This window comes from Rattus rattus, chromosome 8 (genome assembly GCF_011064425.1).
Source record: "Rattus rattus isolate New Zealand chromosome 8, Rrattus_CSIRO_v1, whole genome shotgun sequence".
Lineage (NCBI taxonomy): Eukaryota > Metazoa > Chordata > Mammalia > Rodentia > Muridae > Rattus > Rattus rattus.
Window position 1 is genome coordinate 54,777,416 of NC_046161.1, and position 19,851 is coordinate 54,797,266.

At 46.8% G+C, this 19,851-nt stretch overlaps 1 protein-coding gene across 1 annotated transcript in view; it reads right to left on the reverse strand.

Moving 5' to 3' along the window:
* Positions 1-19,851, reverse strand: part of LOC116908187 (thrombospondin type-1 domain-containing protein 4-like) — a 126,381-nt gene that overhangs the window by 85,278 nt on the left and 21,252 nt on the right. The window contains exons 2-3 of the mRNA XM_032911474.1: positions 15,803-15,910; positions 663-732 (exon numbers count right to left, since the gene is read on the reverse strand). Of these exons, the coding sequence (XP_032767365.1) occupies positions 663-732; positions 15,803-15,831 (99 nt within the window). The 5' untranslated portion in view covers positions 15,832-15,910. The remainder of the gene's footprint in view (positions 1-662; positions 733-15,802; positions 15,911-19,851) is intronic.

The window sequence follows — 19,851 nt, forward strand, 5'->3', positions numbered from 1 at the left end:
CTTTTATGAATCATAATATAAATATCTGAAGTGTAAGGTATCTTATATGTAAGCTATCTGCTGTGTGAACCCATGAGTTGAGAACCATTGGTCTAGAATAATCCATAGAGAAGCACCAACAGAAGATGGGGTAGGATAACAAAAGGCCAGGTCCATCCACCCTCTTCTTCCTTCCTTCCTTCCTTCCTTCCTTCCTTCCTTCCTTCCTTCCTGGCAATAGAAACTGGGTACTTCCATCAGGGATCACAGTTTCATATAGAAAGGGGGGTTCCTCTCAAGCCACTTTAGCTTTTCCAATTCCCCCTGCCTGTGGCCTTGAAGGTGTGTTTGCACAGGCACCAGCTCTGGCAAGCACTCTCCACTCCTGAGGCTGGGGTGGGTGGTGGGTGGGCAGTGCACCTGCTTGCAAGCCTTTGCAATGCCTTCCCACTCAACTCTAGGGATACAGACTGTAAAGCCAGCTCTGTTCTCAGATCAGAGCACTGGCTTCTTATCCAGGAACCTGGAAAAGACACAAAGACTGCTGAACATTCTAGAAAGAGTGCTTCTACTCACAGTCAGCTGGAATGCACCTCCAGGCAGAAGGAAGAAAAGGGAAGTGGTCAAGGTGACCCCGCCCCTCTGGCAGAGCAGCCCAGTGGCTCTGAGGGGTCAGGACTTACCTTTCTGTGTTCAGTGGAGGGCTGTGGGCAGACAAGCTGAGAACCAAGCAGCAGGAGGGCGCCCAGGGCACTAGGAAAGAAAAAGAGCAACAGGCAGGGATATGAGCGTGGTCCTGGCAGTACCTAGAGGAAGCTGGCATCACCAGCTCAATACTGGAAGAGAGAGGTCAGTTCACCCTAAGTCCTGAAATAAACTCAGGGAAAATACAAAGGGAAAAGGAATAGCCCCACACCAAGAAGGCCATGGCATCGGGGTAGGTGTGGGGGTCAAATCCCTGACCTATACCTCCCAACAGCACTTGTAGGTCTGAGATAACTTCTAGCAGCCTTGGTCATTCCCCTTTGTGAGATGGGAACAGCAACAGAAGTTGGCTCAGAGGTGTGGAGAGGGCTGAGAAAGACCGCCACCATGCTCACACAGACCACAGCACAAACCAGAATGTGGAGGTTAGCAGGGTAATGAGGTCAGCATAAAGAAAGGGCTTCTAGTGCTGGCCCGGGCTTGCTCCAGCTTCTGTAGCCCTTTGGTATCTCACATGCTCTTTGTGGGTGGGATTAGCTACCTTAAGCCTTACTGTGGCTGACCCTGACTAGAACTTGTCATCAAGCAAAGGGAAGATACTTTGGGGGATGGGGACGGCTCTGACCCAGAGACAATAAAAAGCAGTGTGATGTATCTAGCATGGATCCTAATGCTGCCAGTCCCACCTGGGTGATCCTGGGCACACTAGCAATAAACACTCTCGTCCCTGTGAAGATCACAGAATGTGAAAATGTATAGGTAGGAAGCCAGAGGAGATACGGGTGGGGCCAGAACCGGAAAGGCGGCTCAGTCAGATGGCTTTATAGTGCTTATCACCAAGCACAAGAAGCTAAATTTAACCCCCCCAGAACCCACATTTTAACAAAAAAGCCAGGTATAGTGGTGAGCATTTGTAACTCAGTGTTGGAGAGGCAGTGACAGGAGGCGTCCTAGGGCTCTCTGGCCAGCCCACCTAATGTGGCTACCCAGTGAGTCCCAAAGCCAGGGAGCAACCTTGTCTGAAACACAGAGGGTGTAGTACCTGAGATGTAACATTCAAGACTGTATGCTGGCCTTCACCTGTGCATACATGCACGTACCACACACACACACACACACACACACACACACACACACACACACACAAGAAATTAAGTACCCAGAATCTGGGCTTCTAATGAACAACGCCATTATTTTCAGCATCCTTGGATCCCTGCATCCTTTGAATATGTTTAGTGCTTAACCCTAAAGGCATTTAAACTAAATTGTGCAGCAATTCCCAACCTTTCCAAGGCCTCCATCACTTAGGGGTGCAAAACACTGTCCCATCCAAAAAAAAAAAAAAAAAAAAAAAGCCCTGTGTGGGACTAGGGATAAGGAGAAGACATGGTGGCAGGTACAGAGTTAGAAGACTGTTCCACTCCTCCTTCAAGCAGCCAGTGTGCCACCAGAACAACCACATTATGTGAGCATATAATATTAAATCCGGGGCACAATTATGAAGATTTGATTTTGCATGTGCTGAGCCTCTAGCTAGCTAGACTACTGCAACCCAGCAGGATTTCCCACTGGGGCCACATGATCTATCTGCACTGTCCAATGAACGAACAGTTACATCGGTGGTTCTCAACCTTTGACTCAGGGCTCAACTAAGATCATCAGAAAACACAGATATTTGCAGTATGATTCATAACTGCAGCAAAATTACACTTATGAAGTAGCAAAACTAAATTGTGGTTGGGAGTCACCACAACGCAAGGAACTGTATTAAAAAGGTCACAGCATTAGGAAGGTTGAGAACCAGTAAGACACAATGTTTAGCATTCACACAGCTGACAGTAAATAACAGATCTAGATGGTGATGTCACAGAGTCGTCAATGAACTCTGGGAATTATTTACTTTAAAAAAAATCATTATCAAAACCACCCCAAACACACCTTCATTGCAACTTTTGATCTTGTTTGTTTCATTTTTAAAGAAGTTTTTTTTTAGGACTGTGCCTTATTCTAGATACCCCAGGCTGGGCTGCCACTCACTGTGTAGTCCAGGCTAGTTTTGAACTCTCAGAAATCTTTCTACCTTGGCTTAGTCCCATCTGGGTGACCCTGGACATGCTAAAATCTCCAAGCCACAAACATTCTCATCTTCTGTGAGGATCATGAAGCGTGATGCAGACGCAAAAATACACAATGCGGGGGTAAAGTCAGAGAAGAGATGGTTTTAGTACCTGGGGCTGGGAGACAGCTCGTGTGGGAAAGCACTTGAGGTTAAGGGTGAAGACCGGACTTGTGTCTCCAACATCTCAATGAAAAAGAGGCATGGTGACATGGACTTTGAAAAAGAGGCATGGTGACACGGGCTTTGAAAAAGAGGCATGGTGACATGGGCTTGGGTTTGTCTTCTGTTTTTTCCTTGTGTTTAAAATATTCTTTCTCACATAAGATATCCTGATCACCTGGTTGCAGCTTCCCCTCCCCCAACTCATCCCAGATCCTCCCCATGCAGATCAACTCCCTTTCTGGCTCTCCTTAGAAAAGAGTGGGCTTTGAAGGGAAAATAAAATGTAGCAAAATAAAATATAATAAGATAAAATAAAAGCTATCCGATCAAACTTGGACAGGACAAGCCAACAGAGGTAAAAGAGATTAAGAGAAGGCTTAAGAATCAGAGACAAACTCGTTTGCACACTCAGGAATCCCATTAAAAAAAAAAAACGGTAAATTGGAAGCCATAACGTTTATGCAGAGGGCCTGGCATGGACCTGTACAGGTCCTGTGGATGCTGCCTCAGTGTCTGAGTTCATATGAGCTTTGCTCATGTTGATATAGAAGGCTTTGATTTCTTGGTGTCCTCCTCTTCCAAGGGGTTCCCTGAGCTCCAATGGGAGTGATTTGATGAAGACATATATTTAGGGCTGAGTGTTCCAAGGTTGGCTGATCTGTCTGTCTATCTCTCTATCTCTGTCTCTGTCTGTCTCTCTGCATTATGGCTGGCTGGGGGTATCTGTATCTAGATTTGGTCCTCCTCTGCTTCAGGAGAAAGCTTCTCTGATGATGGCTGAACAAGGCACTGATCTATGACTATAGCAGAATGTCATTGGAAGTCATTTCATTACTATGGATTTTTTTCCTTCTCTCTCTCTCTTTTTTAAACCAGTAGCACTTGGTTTTACCCTAGGTGCCTAATCTATCTAGTCTCTGGTTCTTGGTCACCCAAGCAGTGCCAGGTATGGGCTCCATCTTGTGGAGTGGGTCTTCAGTCAAATCAGACATTGGTTGGTTGCTCCTGTAAGCTTTGTACCACGGTTGCCCTAGCACACGATGCTGGCAGGACACCACTGTAGATCAAAGGGTTTGCCGCTGGGTTGGTGTTTACATTTCCCTTCTACTCTCCTGTGCCAAAGCATGCAGAGCCCAGTCCTGTACCAATGATGCTAGAACACAGGGGGAGGCTCTGTGCAGGGAGCTCAACTTCTCCAGGTCAATGAGTTGTGTGGAGTTGTCTTCAGCAATGGGGCCATGGTGTCGTTTTGTAGAGAGCAACCGGTAGTCTTGGCAACAGCCTGGGTTGTTTGGGGCTTCTCATGGGACAACCCCTTTTCACCAACAATCCAATTAGATTTAACCCAGGTTTTATTTGGTGAGAAGAGATGGCCAGCTGGGACTCTGTTTTCCTCATTATACAGTGATTTCATTTAGATCGCCTTCACACGTATGTGCATGCATATGTGTGTGTGCATGCACTCACATGTGCATGTCAAGTTTCTACTATATTAGGTTTCCATGCTACCCTTCAAATGCCCCTTTAAATTCAACTGTCTCTCCCTCGACCCCCTCTTCCCTCCCACTCCACACTTAATCTTCCCATTCTAGCCCCCACCCTATCTATCCATAATTACCTATTCTATTTCTCTTTCCTAAGAAGATCTACATTTCTCTCTAGTCCTTACAGTATACTTACCTCTGTGGTTCTATGAATTGCAGCTTGGTTATCGTTGACTGAATAGCTAATTTCCACAATTGAGTGAATACATACCAAATTTGTCTTTCTGGTCTAGGATATCTCACTCAGGGTGATGTTTTTCTTGTTCCATATATTTACCTACAAATTTCATGATGTCATTTTTTTTAATGGCTGAGTAACGCTCTATTGTGTAAATGAACCACATTTTCTTTATCCATCCTTCCTTCTGTGGAGGGGCATCTAAGTTGTTTCCAGTTCTGGCTATTATAAACAGAGCAACAGTGAACACTGCTGAACAAGTGTCTCTGTGGTAGGATAAAGTGCCCTTTGGGTATATGCTCAAGAGTGGTATAGCTGGATCCTGAGGTAGATTGATTCCCAGCTTCCAAAGGAATTGCCACACTTATTTCCAAGGTGGCTACAAGTTTACACTTCCACCAGCAATGGCGAGCTCCTCTTAGGCCACACATCCTCGCCAGCATGAGCTGTCAGGGTTTTGGTTCTGGTTTGGTTTTATTTTGTCTTGTCTGGTTGTGGTTGTTGTTGCTGTCGTTGTTGATCTTATCCATTCTGACAGGTATAAGATAAAATTTCAAAGGAGTTTTTATTTGCATTTCCCTGATGGCTAAGGATGTCAAAAATGTCTTTAAGGGTTTCCCAGCCATTTGTGTTACTTCTTTTGAGAATTCTCTGCTTAGATCTGTACCCCATTTTTAATTGGGTTATTTGTTTTCTTGATACCTAGTTTCAGGAGTTCTTTATATGTTTTAGATATTAGCCCTCCATCGGATGTGTAAATGGTAATAAATAAATGAATGAATGAAAGAAAGAAAGAAAGAAAGAAAGAAAGAAAGAAAGAAAGAAAGAAAGAAAAAGAGAAAATTTTTCCATTCAGTAGGCTGAGTGGCATGGATTTGTGATTCCAGTACTGGGAAGGGAGAGGCAGGAGGGGTCTGAGGACTTTCTGTGTAGCTAGCCTAGCCAAAATGGCCATCTTCAGCTCAGTGTGAATCCCTATCTCAAACAGTTCCTAAGCAATGACATCACCCTGAGTGAGATATCCTAGACCAGAAAGACAAATTTGGTATGTATTCACTCAATTGTGGAAATTAGCTATTCAGTCACACACACACACACACACACACACACAGAGAGAGAGAGAGAGAGAGAGAGAGAGAGAGAGAGAGAGAGAGAGAGAGAGAGAGAGAGAGAGCAATGGACCAGAAAAGCCACCCAACATATGCTCCAGTGAGGGGAGAAACATCTGGAGATTGGCTCCCCAGACAGTCGGGAGAAGATGGTACTTTCTACTTCTATCCCCATTAGACTCAGTTTATCCAAGAAATAAAAAACACACACGTCTCAGCTTGGGAGCATAGGTCCCCAGGTTGCACGGCCTTGGTTAATCACATTCTTTCTCATGCCTCAGTTGCCCAAGTCTGTAAAATGGGATAATATAGCCTGATCAAACCACCTCAAGGGAGCCAATGTTTAGGAACACAAACTTTGAACCTGTGCTTGCAAATCAGCATAATTTCTAACCCAGCCTGGCACTGTTCAAAGAAAACCAGATTGGTGTGGCTTCATTACAAAGACAAACAGCAGCTCCATAAATGTGTCATACCTCAGTCCCCAGGGCCATTGGCTCACACATTACACATATGTATGCTGCCAATAGGAGCAGTTCTACATAGCCACTGGTTCCAGACCACACTGGAGCATTCCCAGGGACAAGGAGAGCGGGAGATTCTACTTCCTCCTGTCTGAGAACTTACTCCAAGTCGCCTGTCCACTCCACCTCTTCCCTCCATTGCTGGGGCTCTACTTGGAGTTCTCACCTCCCCTGAGACTTCGCAGTTACTACACAGAACCACTCCATCGTCCAGCCAAGACTAACTCTTTTTCCCCAAATGACTCTTGTAACATTTACCTGTCACTCTCTTCACATTAGAAAGTATCACAGGGCTGGGGAGATATCACAGAGGAGAGAGTGCTTATCACTCAAGCACAGGACCCGAGGCCAGGCCCTAGAGCCTGAGTGAAAGGGCTAAGTAAGCTTGCTCTCCCTTGGAATGCCAGAGCACTGGGGAAGCAGAGACACACATGTTTCTGGGACTTAGTGGCCAGTCAGTGTAGTGTACTCTGTAAGCTCCAAGCCAATAAGACACACACACACACCACTTACACGTATATGCACCTCCACCCACCTAGACATACCTCCAAATACATAATACACGTTGACATGCATGCATAAACCTCTAAACTCATGCATACACCATGCACACAAACACATGCACAGATTACAGCTTGAAACTGGAGGGGCAATGATTTTGTCGCTGTCTTATCCCCAGTACCTAGCAGAGTGCCTACGACACAGAAAGTGCTTGATACATTGAATCAATGAATAATGTGTTGAATTAACAAATAGTGCACTGAATTAACGAATGGTGTCTTGAATTAGTGAATGGTGCCTCCCATCCAGATGACCCCTGAAATTGTAGACAGTTGAAACTCATGGGAACTAACAGATTTTATAATGCCCAAAATAATTTCTAAAGCTCCTAAATGTCCTTTTATAAATGTTCCTTTAATAAAAGAAGGGTTTTTTAAAAAAAATTTTTTTTATATGACACCTACCCCAAATCTCACCAGATTCCAGGAGACACGTTTGCTGACGTGTCTCATTGAAAAGATACAACGTGAGTTATATTTAGACGCTCCAGTGTCTCTTCCCTTCACTAGCTGGGCCCTGGTGAAGCTCAAACACATAGGAATCCCCAACACCACCATTGTGGGATAAAGTCTTAGCTATTAAATGGGCTCTGCTCTGAATGGAATAAAATAAATTCCCCCAGAGGGGAAATTATTCTTTGAGCTGCAATAACAGCAGTCGGAGCAATATATAACCCCAGGGACCAGAGGAGGCTCTGCCAAGGGCCGAGGGTTTCCCGCCCCTGCTCAGCAGAGGCTGTCTTGGACTACCCAACCCTGCTCACACATACCTCACTAATTGACAGGCTGCTCTGTGCCCACGCGTCTTCCAAACACAGGACAACCAGGCACAAACCCCTGCTCCTCCTGACCCCGTTCCAGATGACTGCTGGGGAACGGGGGATCATGTATGTGTCTGTGTGAGGCTCCTGGGTTGTTTCACTTGGATCGTTTGCTTTGGCAAGGGGCTCTCAGCGTGCAACATTCTGACAGATTGAAGGCTAACAGGACCTTTGGCAAATAAGTCAGAAGCTCCCCTCAATATGAAAGTGAGGAGCCGTATGCCTCCTAAGACTTTCTGATCCACCTTGCAGTCAAAACTACTCACTATCCAATATGAGAGAGACAGACAGACAGACAGAGACAGAGACAGAGACAGACAGACCATTGTCCACTGCTGGCATAGGTTTCAAGTACTCCATGAAAAAGTAATGTTTAATGAAACTGTACAAGATTTACATACAGAACTAGGCTCTAGACTTTTAGTCCACATCCCCTCAATGGACTCAACACCAAATGCCAAATGCCAAAACCAGGGAAACGGGTGGGAAATCCCCCTTCATTTCTTTTCTCCTTCTGTTGACACAACCCAAGAGACACATTGGGAATGACCTAGAATCGAACCAACCTGTGCCAAGATCTCAGCAATGACATGCAGTCCCCATGTACCCCGTCAGACACTGAAACTGCCTGGGGACAACAGTCGTGTCTCTACAAACTAACCACTTGCCATTTTAAGACATCCATTTTCTTTGCCAAGGCCATCCTCACCTGCATAAAACGTTCTAGGCCACCTTAGGCCACAGAAGACCCTGTCAGAAAGACAGTGGGAGCAGCAGTGGTAGGCAATCATGCAAATCCCAATGTCTTAAAAGTGTAATCTATATTTCCCCTTCTGCCTTATGCTATGCCCCTGCCCTTACAGAACTTATCTTAGTAATCCGACATCAACACGCTTGAGTGTCACTCAAAGTGCTGGTCTTGGTGCACACCAAGTCTCCAGAGTACAGTAGACTTCTGGCCAGAGACTGAGGCCCAGCCTTGTCACTACCCCCGTCCTTCTCTCAGCTGAGAGACTGCTCACTGGACAATTGTGTCCTCTAAACTCGTCTCCCATCAGGTGCCCCTGGTCAGGGAATTCTGAGGATGACTGTGTATTTATGATCCTCCTGCCTCTGCCATCTGAGTGCAGGGGAAACTAGGAAAGCCAGCTCCAAACAACTGAGGGGAGAACAGGGCAGAGACCCGCAATCAAGCAGCAGCCAGATCAAATCCAACAGACTGGGGGAAGGCCTGCATGGTCTGTGAGAAGTGAGACATTTCCATTTTATGGCACGGACTTAGACACCTTTCTAACCGTGTGTGGGTTCTATTGCGCATTTACAGGTCCTCCGTGCTTGCAGCCATCCCTGTTCTCTGGAAACGCAAGGTGCTCTATCACAGCACAGCTTTTTAAGACTCAGAGCTCTGTGGTGAGTTCCTCTCTGTCTCTCCAACCTACAATGTCTCCAGCAGAAAGGTCAGTTCAAAGCAATCAAGGAAAGAAAAGAACAGGGGGCAGAGTGACAAGGTGGAAGGGGAAAGAAGAGGGAAAGAGGAAATACTAATGAAAAGGTATACGGGGGGCCCGGGGTGTGGCTCAGTGGTAGCGTGTGGACTAGTGTGAGCACGTGAAGCCCTGAGCCCATCCCCAGCACCACAGAAACTAAGTCCAGCACAGTGGTTTAGCTCTGTGTTACCTGCACTCAGATGCCACAGAAGACCCTGTCAGAAAGACAGTGGGAGCAGCAGTGGTAGGCAATCATGCAAATCCCAATGTCTTAAAGTGTAATCTATGTATTTCCCCTTCTGCCTTATGCTATGCCCTGCCCTTACAGAACTTATCTTCGTAATCCGACATCAGCACGCGAGTGTCACTCAAAGGACACTCCTAAAGGATCCCCTAAGGAGGATCATAAGCACAGAGTCATCCTCAGCTACACAGTATATGTGAGGTTAGCCTGGGCTACATGACACCGTCTTCAAAGAAGACCATAACAAGAGGAGGAAGAGACAGGAGGTGGAGGAAGGGAACAGAAGACAAAGAAGAAAGAGGAAAGGGGGGATGAAAAAGAGAAAGAGAAGGGGGAGAGAAAGGAGAAAGAAGCAGCAAATCAAAGTGAGACTGTGCGATATAACACTCCTCCCCATTTTTTTTTAAGTGTCCCATAATTCGCCATGGGAGAGAGAGCAAAGCTAGTGAAAGGAAGGTAAGGGAAAAGAAGAGTCCTACAAATTAGAGCAATTGGTTCTAAGTCGTGAGGAGGGAGGCAAAGCCTTTACCTGGGGAGGCAAGGAAAGGTCAGCTGGCAGCCCAGCGATCACACCTTGACACCATTCAACTCCATCTCAGGACAGAATGTTCTAGCAAATCCTACAATCAAGCACTGAGTGATGAGGACAGGGTCCAGGTACAGGGCTGTGCCAGGCGTTAAGGCAAAATCAACCCTGTCTGGATGCTTGCCGTCATTTTATAGGTAGGCCTTGCCAGGGCTCTCCTCCAGAAATTCATTTTATTTCCTCTGGCCTCTATGTCTGCCGTTCAGATGGCTCCCACCAGAAGCCCACAGATGAGATTCCCGTAGGTTCTTCCCTGGACATACCTCTACATTTCCCCCGTCAGGGCAGGAACACTCACATGCCCTGCGTCCCCAAACCTGTTTACACTGATGGCCCGGCTCTGCAAACGCACAGAATATCCTAATGGCTCTCGGAGCCATGAACCAGAGTGCAGCAGGAGTATTTGACGGTTGTCTCTACAAAAGTGAGCTCAATGCTGTGGAAAGACTCACTAAAGGCAAGCAGCCAAGGGGGAGGGAGCGGCTGGCAAATTAGGTGTGGACGGGACCACTGTGGATGACTAGGGGCAGAAAAGAAAACCTGTAAAGCCTAGAATAGCTGTCCTCAGAGCGCCTTGCGATGTCTTTAAATCCTCACACCGCTTTAAAGTGGGAGCCTCAGATGATGCTTTTGGGTGTGGTTTGTGCAAGAAAGACGATCGGGGCTTCACGGGCAAAGAAATGCTCTTGGCCCCACATCAAAACAGTCTGTGCGCTGTGCTCAGATATACATGTGTTTTAAGTTTAAAGTAAACTGTTGAAGGTGTGTTCGTTCCTATGGTTTCCCTGCCTTAACTTAATTGAGTCGCTGATCATCCTGGTTAGGAATATAAAACCTTGTCCTGACTTCTTTCACGTGAAAGGTAATCGGTTCTTTCCAGGTTCCATGGCTCACTTACAGTCCCTCTCACCACCAGCTGGTCACTGGTAACTAAATTCTGATGTATTTACTGTCCCCCGAGTAGTGGTGTAGGTGGCAGCTAATGCAAATCCTGGTCTGACTCTTGAATTGTCTTGCTCGTTTGGGGTTAAGGCAGGGTCTCATTATATAGCTTCAACTCTCCATCCTCCTGCCTCAGCCTCCCCAGTGCTAGAATCATAAGCAGGGGCCTCTGTGCCTGTCTGGCCTGCCTTAGAAATACTTGACTCAGTGCCCCCCCTCTTCCGTTTCCTTCACTTCCTCTTTCTCCTTTTGTCTCTACTTCCCTCCTCTTTCTCACTTCCTGATCCATAGCAAAAGGAACAGTGATTGACCTCTGACCTTTCCAATGGCCACCAATTTCCTCACCTTGGGGGAGACTGCAGTGTTCACTGACGGTCTGCACCTCAGATCGCCAGCCCTATCTTGGACACGCTCACACACAGGCAAACAGTTCTCTGAGCCCACCTCCCCTCATATCCGTCCCTGGGTCCTTATCCTCGGCCCTGAGAGCAACCACCCTTCCCACTCTCGTTTCCTCAATCCCTTTCGGTCGTATTTCTAAGTGGAATGGCTGACAGGCATTAAAGTAATAATACTTTACTGGAGTGTATATCAAGGAAAAGAGAAACTAATGTTTTCAAAGACTAAAACCAGACACTTGACCTACGGCCATGGACTGTAAAAGCCTTAAAGTGATCCAGACCTCTCCTCCGTAAGACCTATAAAATCCGCCATCGAGTTGTAACGGCCCTAATTACATCTGCGTTTCTTCAAAAACTACCGTTCAAAATAAAATCGGCCCAATCAGTTCTATTTCCTGCCAACGCAGCCACCTCCGTGGCATCCGTAGTTTTGTTTCCTCCTTTGTTTTTATTGGAAACGTGACGTTTGTCAGCTCTGCTAAGGCACTCTGAGGAGTGGGTGAAGAGCACCTGCCATTCCGATGTGGCGGTGCCTACAAAAAAGGCAGGGCTAGCAAGATGGCTCGGTGAGTAAAGCGCTTGCTGTGCAAGCATGAGGACCTGAGTTCAGATCCCCAGAACCCATGTAAAAGCCCGGGGGAGCTGGGGGGGAGGCATGGCAGCAGACATCTGCAATCCTAGTATGGGAAAGTTGGAGATGGGAGGATCCCTCAGACTTGCCTGGCCAGTCAGTCTAGGGAATCAGTGAGCTCCAGGTTCAGAGAGATGCCGTGTCTCTAAGGAAGGTAGACTGAACATTAGAAGGGGCCTGGATTGGACCCTCTGGTTCTGGTATATATTCACCACACATTGCATGTACATCTGAATGCATAGGTGCACACAAACATGTGCACTCCTGGGTCGTTTTAGCACATTTTCTTTCTGATTTGGAATAGACGTAGACAAATTTTACTTAATCTGGCTTCTTCCAATCTTTTGATCCAAAGGGATTTTACTCATCCTGGAGCTTCCGTGTGCCTCTGAGCTTACCCAGGACTTAAGAACCCGCTAGCAAGCTCAGCCAGGGTTAGAATCTTCATGTATCTCCCAATACTTCAGAGCAGGGGTCTGTTTTAATTCCCCAGCTTCACGGCCTCTCTCTAGGTGGACGAAGCTGACTTCCTGTTGTTCTGTGGCTTGGAAAAGTCTGGGGAGGATTTTTAAACTAAATCTCTGCTTGTCAGAATTGTGAACCCCCCTGATTTTTTTTTTCCTCTCAGATTCTGTGCAGTGCGTGTTTGAGTGCAGCCTGCTTTCTCTCTAGGTAGAAAATCCTTTGGCTCTTCCCATCCGTCTTCATGCACGGGGCACTTTGATAAATATGGAAACGTGCCTGCTCCTCTTCCACCCTCTCTGTCAGAGGCGTCCCGCCCTTCATCAGAGCCCCTCCCCCAACCCCAACAGTCGGAAAAGCATTGCAACAAAAAGCACCATAGCATTGGTTTTGTTTGTTTTATTTGTAAAATATAAAATGCATTTACGTGGTCCTAGAGAAAAACATGCACACAATGGTTGGCCCGGTGAGATGGCTTGGTGGGCAGACATGTAATGCCAAGTAGGGTGACATCCAAGGTCACATGGTGGAAGCAGAGAGCTGATGCTTAGAGGTTGTCCTCTGACATTCCCCCCCCCTCTGCCCCCCCTTCCCTTCCCTTCCCCCCTCTCCACATACACACCCACTTTTATAGATATACAGTGGGCAATACATGTCCAGTTTACAGTGCAGGGGTTTGATGGAAATCTCCAGTTCTAAACTCCTGCAGAATTGCCTCCCCACCCACATAACTAACATTTTCTTTCTCCCATCCTGACAGCAGAACCCTTGATAAAGCGTCTACCAAGCAGACCTGTCCAAACAGTCTTTGCCACAGGACCCGACGCAGGGCCTGCCAAGATTCCATAGCCCCACCAGCCACGTAGCAAGGCCTCATGCACGTGTTTGGGGGAGCCTTTCTGTTGACAGTGTACTTACAGCTGTTAGCTGGATAGGGAGCCCCTCTCTTCTCCTCCACCGGCTCACTCCATCCATTCAAGGTCTGGCTGTGATGTCTACTTCTTTCTACCCTAGTGCCGTGTGACCCGCTGCTGAAGATACCTCATGACCCAACTGACTCACCATCATTTCTCACCTGGGTGCTATTCTGCAGTTGTACTTTGGGACCTCCCATCAGTCTAGCACATACTGTGTGTTCAGAGATAGCATATGAGGTGAGGGTGATAAAATGTTTGCCTAGTATACATCAAGTCATGGGTTCAACCCCCAGCCTCTGACTTTCATGGTCACACATAACAATTCCAGCACTTGGGAGGTGAACTTAGGAAAATCAGAAGTTCAAAGGTCATCCTTGGTATCACAGAGAGTTTAAGGCCAACCTAGGATATACAAGACCCTGTTTCAAAACAAATTCCATGTTTAAGTGATAAGCTTTAAAACCACCAAGTATTAATTTAGGCTGTTCTGTTGATATTACACAAGTTGAGAATGAAACTTTTTTGCCCTCTCTTGCTGGCATGTGACATACCTGTGACCAGTCATCAATGCAAAGTTTTGTAGCTTCTGTAGGATTTGGGATTTCTAGACGCACGTGACTTACTTATGTAAAAATTTTACAAGCAACAACATACTAAAGCACACGCACACACTTCACTCAATTAAATGCTGGGCATGGGCCCTGAAGCATCTGCTTGGCAAATGCTGCAGCCTAGCTGGGTAACCACATGTGCTGACATCATAACACGTTACAGACCGTTTGCATGTTAGCGTGAGTTGCCGGCATCTGAAGCTAAATGCATGGTTAGAGAGGAGGCAAGGCTAAGACGCCCTGAGGGTGTGGCTTTTAGGACAGCACATTCTTCCTTTCTTCCTTCTATCCAGATTGGAAATCAATTTATGTTAAGAGCATCCCAAGGCCTCAGAGTGACCTCATCACAGAACTATCAGCTGCAAGACCTTACTGGGCATGTGCAGGATGCTCATAAGACAGCACAGCTGAAACGAACACTGGATAAACTCAGGGTGAGGAAGATGTGCAAGAGTCAGCTGGAAATCCTGACTTCAAACACTGGTGTTTATAACGACAAATTCATTGATCTGACAATGTGTGAATGTTGCAAATCTGTACCTACAGAGTTCATTTTTATCAATAAAATCCTCTTGTCTATTTTATATATTGAGATCTCACTAGGATTTTGATGAAATAAATTTTAAATTATTATTATCATTATTATTATTTGTGTGGGGTGGTGTGTGTGTGTGTGTGTGTGTGTGTGTGTGTGTGTGTGTGTGTGAGAGAGAGAGAGAGAGAGGGGGGGGAAGAGAGGGGGTGGGGGAGGGGGGGAGGGGGAGGAGGGAGGAGTTCAGAGCACGACTTTCAGGTGTCAGTTCTCTGACCAACTTTACATCAGGTTTACAAGGCAAATGCTTTTACCTACTGAGCTATCTCACTGACCCTGATTAAATAGTTTTTAAAAGACCACCCGTTGAGTAGACCAGGCTGGCCCCGAACTAGTCATACAGTCAGTTTCTGACCCTCCTGCCACTGTTACCCGAGTGCTGGGATTATCACCACTGCACTGAAACCCAGCTGGCCCCATGCTGAGCATCAAGCACACACACACACACACACACACACACACACACACACACACACACACTCTCTCTCTCTCTCTCTCTCTCTCTCTCTCCCCCAATGGAGCAGTTGAGCTACAGCCCAGTTCCCTCTCAGCTTCCTGTCATAAGTTTGAAAGCAGTTCCAATGACATGGGTTATGTTTCCAATGGCTGGAGCCTTTATTCTGAGTCCACAGACACTGCTAGTCCACGTCCATAGTTTACCGTCTCTGAGAACTGATTCTCTCAAGTACAAAAGGAAGCACAGTGCTCGCTCAGCTCACTATACACTCAACATAAGAATCGGGAGCTTTAATGAAAATGGAAAGACATGGAAGTTCCGAGCAGAAGGTACCGGGATATTAATGATGCCATAGGTTACGTCAAACTCTACGGAGTCATAACCAAGGTTACAAGGGGACCACAATACTTTCCAAGTTCCTTAGGGAATTCTATCACATGAGATATGTAACACAGGAAGGGCATAGAGTATGTAATTCTGTTACATAAGACATGTAATATACATATAATATGTGAATAGGAAGGACATTCTGAACTGCAGACAACTGCACACCTGGACTACTGTAACAAACACTAGTGATACACACAGCCGAAAGGCCAATTACTTCAAGGAACCATATAGTAAAACACGAATATCAAAGTCCGTTTTGAGCCAAGGATATGCTAGTTTGCTATGGTATATACTGAGCCCAGAGTCTGGCCACGCTAGGCAAATGCACACCACAGAGCTGCACCCCGGGACTATTCTTGTTTTTAAGAGGTTTCTGCTCACCTGAGACAGCTTGTAAGATGGGAAACCATGGTGCTGCAGGTCCACGATAAGGCAAGGGTTCCTCAAAGGTGTCCCCAGTTTTCTACAGGTTCAAGTGGTGTTCAACTCCTATAGGAATGAATGTGATTAATTTTTAGTATCACTTGTTTAGAAAAATTCTAGAGCCCAATCAGATGAAGAAACAGAATAAACAAATGCAAGAGGGCTGAAGTATGGCTCAGCGGGTAAAGCCACTGGCCACCAAACATGCCAGTCTGACTTTGATACCCAGGTCCCATAGGGTGGAATGAGAAAACAAACTCTCACAAGTTGTCTTCTGATGTCACAACATAACATATGCCTTGGCAAACACATGCGTGCATGTGTACACACACACACACACACACACACACACACACACACACACACACACACACACAAATAGAAGCGATTAAAAGAAATGACACTTCCCAGTTATGGTGACCAGGACTTCCAAGCTGGAAGATGACACTGAATAGACATCCAGGAGGAGACAGCCATCTAGGACATCTAGGAGGGGACAGCCATCTAGGACATCCAGGAGGGGACAGCCATCTAGGACATCCAGGAGGGGACAGCCATCTAGGACATCCCGGAGGGGACAGCCATCTAGGACATCCAGGAGGGGACAGCCATCTAGGACATCCAGGAGGGGACAGCCATCTAGAACATTCCGGAGGGGACAGCCATCTAGGACATCCAGGAGGGGACAGCCATCTAGGACATCCAGGAGGGGACAGCCATCTAGGACATCCAGGAGGGGACAGCCATCTAGGACATCCAGGAGGGGACAGCCATCTAGGACATCCAGGAGGGGACAGCCATCTAGGACATCCAGGAGGGGACAGCCATCTAGAACATTCCGGAGGGGACAGCCATCTAGAACATTCTGGAGGGGACAGCCATCTAGGACATCCAGGAGAGGACTGCCATCTAGGACATCTAGGAGGGGACAGCCATCTAGGACATCCAGGAGGGGACAGCCATCTAGGACATCCAGGAGGGGACAGCTATCTAGGACTCTCAGTACAGTCCCTGGCTGTGACAGCTAATCTTCATTGGCAAGTTCAGGGTATTTGGAATTTCCTAGAAGACACACCTCTGACTGTGTCTGTGGGATCACTTCCAGAGAGGTTTAACTGAGGAAGGAAGAGCCATGCAGAATGTGGATGGCACCACCCAGGAGCAAGGATCTCAGACTGAGGGCAAAAGGAGACAGAAAGCCAGATGCCTGTCAGTTGACTCATCTGTACCTGGGTCCTGGTTATGGTGAGCGCCATTGTGGTGGTGTGAGGAGGCCCCACAGACTTAGTGTTTGAATGCTTGGACCATCAGGTGTGCCGCTATTGAGGAGGTGTGGCCTTGTCGGAGTAGGTGTGGCTCTGTTGGAGGAAGTGTGTCACTTGGGGGGGCAGGCTTTGAGGTCTCATAGGCTCAACCTAGGCCTAGTATCGTTTTCCCTTCCACTGCCTGCAGACTGAGATGTAGAACCCTCAGCTCCTCCTCCAGCGCCATGTCTGCCTATAATCTCCCTGCTATGATGATATGGACGAAACCTCCGAAACCGTTAACTAGCTCCAATGAAATGTCATCCTTTATAAGAGTTGGTATGACCACAGTGTCTCCTCACAGCCATAGAAACCCCAACTAAGACACCATGTGGTCAAGAACCCCCTGCTCTCACGATCATGCCCTCCCTATCGTGATAAACCACACCCACTCAAACCATGACCATAGACTTCTCTTCCCTTAAGTTGCCTCCATACTTGGTCACAACTGTACTGGAAATCCAGTGGCTTCTGACTGGCTACCTGACCAGAGAAAGGCGTTCAGCATGTCTGAAGGTTGTTTTCCCACCTGTATAGTACGGTAAAAGCATGGCCTAACAATTCAAAGTGTGGAATCACTGACACAGGCTGTGACGCAGATGAGCCTTGTCACATTAGACATTAGAAGAACACTCTAAATGAGAGAACCGCAACCCAAGGGAACACACATTGCATGGCTCCATTTATAAGTCATTTTCAGAATAGAAAACTACACAACAGACGGAGAGTAGATGAGGAGCTGCCTGCAGCCGGGGGAGGAGAGGAGGGAGGAGCTAGTGAGAAGGTATACCATTTGTCCCTGGCATCCCAAACTACTGTAGTAATTACCAACACTGTGAATAGGCTAAAAACCATTAAGTTGCTGGTGAAACATGTTGTATGTCAACAAAACTGCTTAAAAATACTGCCTAGGGCTGAGAATATAGCCCAGAGCTAGAGTTCTTGTTTACCATGCCCAGGGCCCTGGGTTCAACTCCCAGCACAGAAATGAACCAAAAAGCAAAAACTGCCTGAAACCCTGCAGGTGAGGCTGCAGATGTGGTCCACCCAGTAGAACACGTAGCTAACAGGCACAAAGCCCTAGGCTCCACCCCATCATATGTAAAGCAGGGCTGGCATGCCTATAATCTTAGCACTTGGGAGGTAGAGACAAGGGGTAGGGTTCACGATTGTCCTCAGCTACTCGGTGAGCTTGAAATGATCTTGATGTACACAGACAGAAGCAAGGCTGTCGCAGGAGGACATGGGAATTAAATGAGGAGACGTGTGGCGTATGCCTGGCCAGTGGTTGGTACAGAGAGTCACTGACAAAAGGGTGGCTCTGGCGATGCTCAGGCAAGAAGCTAAGGGACACCTAGAGTATGTCATCACCATAAAATGAAGTAGGTAGAGCCCTTCATCTACAAACCACTTTATTCTGGGCTCCTTACCAGACAGAATTTCTAAATACTGGCAAGCAAGCCAGCAGTCTGGAAGCAAAGTATAAATAGCATCAGAAAGGCCAGGTTGGGAGCCTTGGAGGGAACGGAATGGAACTTGAGGGAAGAGAGGATGGCCAAGCCCTGTTCCTCCCACTGCTCCTTGCAGGAAAGTCAGACGCACGAAGCAAGAATACAAGGTGTCTGGGGACCCTCTCTCACACAGAGGTGGAGTTCCCAAAGACTGTTGCACTCCACATTCTTCCCAGGACTTCAGGGGTGAGGAGATAGATCATAAAGATTAAAAAAAAAAATGACTGCCATGAGACATGAACATGCCATGCACAGGGGTAAAGAACCCAGATTCTAGGTTAGCACCAGCCCTTCCTGTGGTTGAGGGAAGAAAGCCTCTTAACTGTAATCACTCCTAATTACCCATCGGCAGCTCATGCAATTACTCAAGTATTAAAGGCCCTTCCAGTCTTGAGTGTTAGCCAGAAGTTACGCTGTGATCTGTCAGGAAGAAGGCCAGCAGACCAGATCAGTTAAAACCTCTCCAAATCCCAGCATGGCCTTCCGCAGGTGGGTACAGGGCAGGTACTCAACAAGGCAAGGCACTGAGTTTGGAAGGTGAAGCAAGCTTTGCCAAGCTCCTAATAACCACTGGCTAATAACCAAGAGATGTGTTTGGGTCCCCTCCACTGTGCTATGGCAGGAGATGGGGAGGCACCAAGATTAACTTACAAGGACAAGGACTGGGAACCTTCAATCAATATAATATGTAATAAATATGAGGGACAGAACACGGAAGAGAGAGCTGGGTGCTGTGTAAAGGATCCAGAAAGAGGACTCTAGTGGCCTAGGGCCACGAATTTACAATCTTCCTCACCATGCCCAGTTTGTGCAGTGTTAGGATTGAACGTCGAGTCTCACGCATACAAGGCAAACACTGTACACAGGCTGAGGCAGCTCTACAACCAATCACTGTTGATGGCACCATTCTCATCCCCCCCCCCGTGTGTATTATGCTTTAAGGTATTTACTTTAGAAGGGAGGTATCCACTTGCACGCCATTTAAAACATGGCTTCTTTCCTTTTTGCCTCACCCCTTTAAAACTTATATTTTTATGCAGTTGTATAACACATTGATGGGTAAAAATAAATAAGTAGCCAAACACACTGGAGTTGGAGGCACGATTATATTTTGACTAATGTTAAAACATTAACTTCAAAATTTAAAAAAAAAATGGAGGACACTTCAGTGTGTCTTGGTTACTTTCTTAGT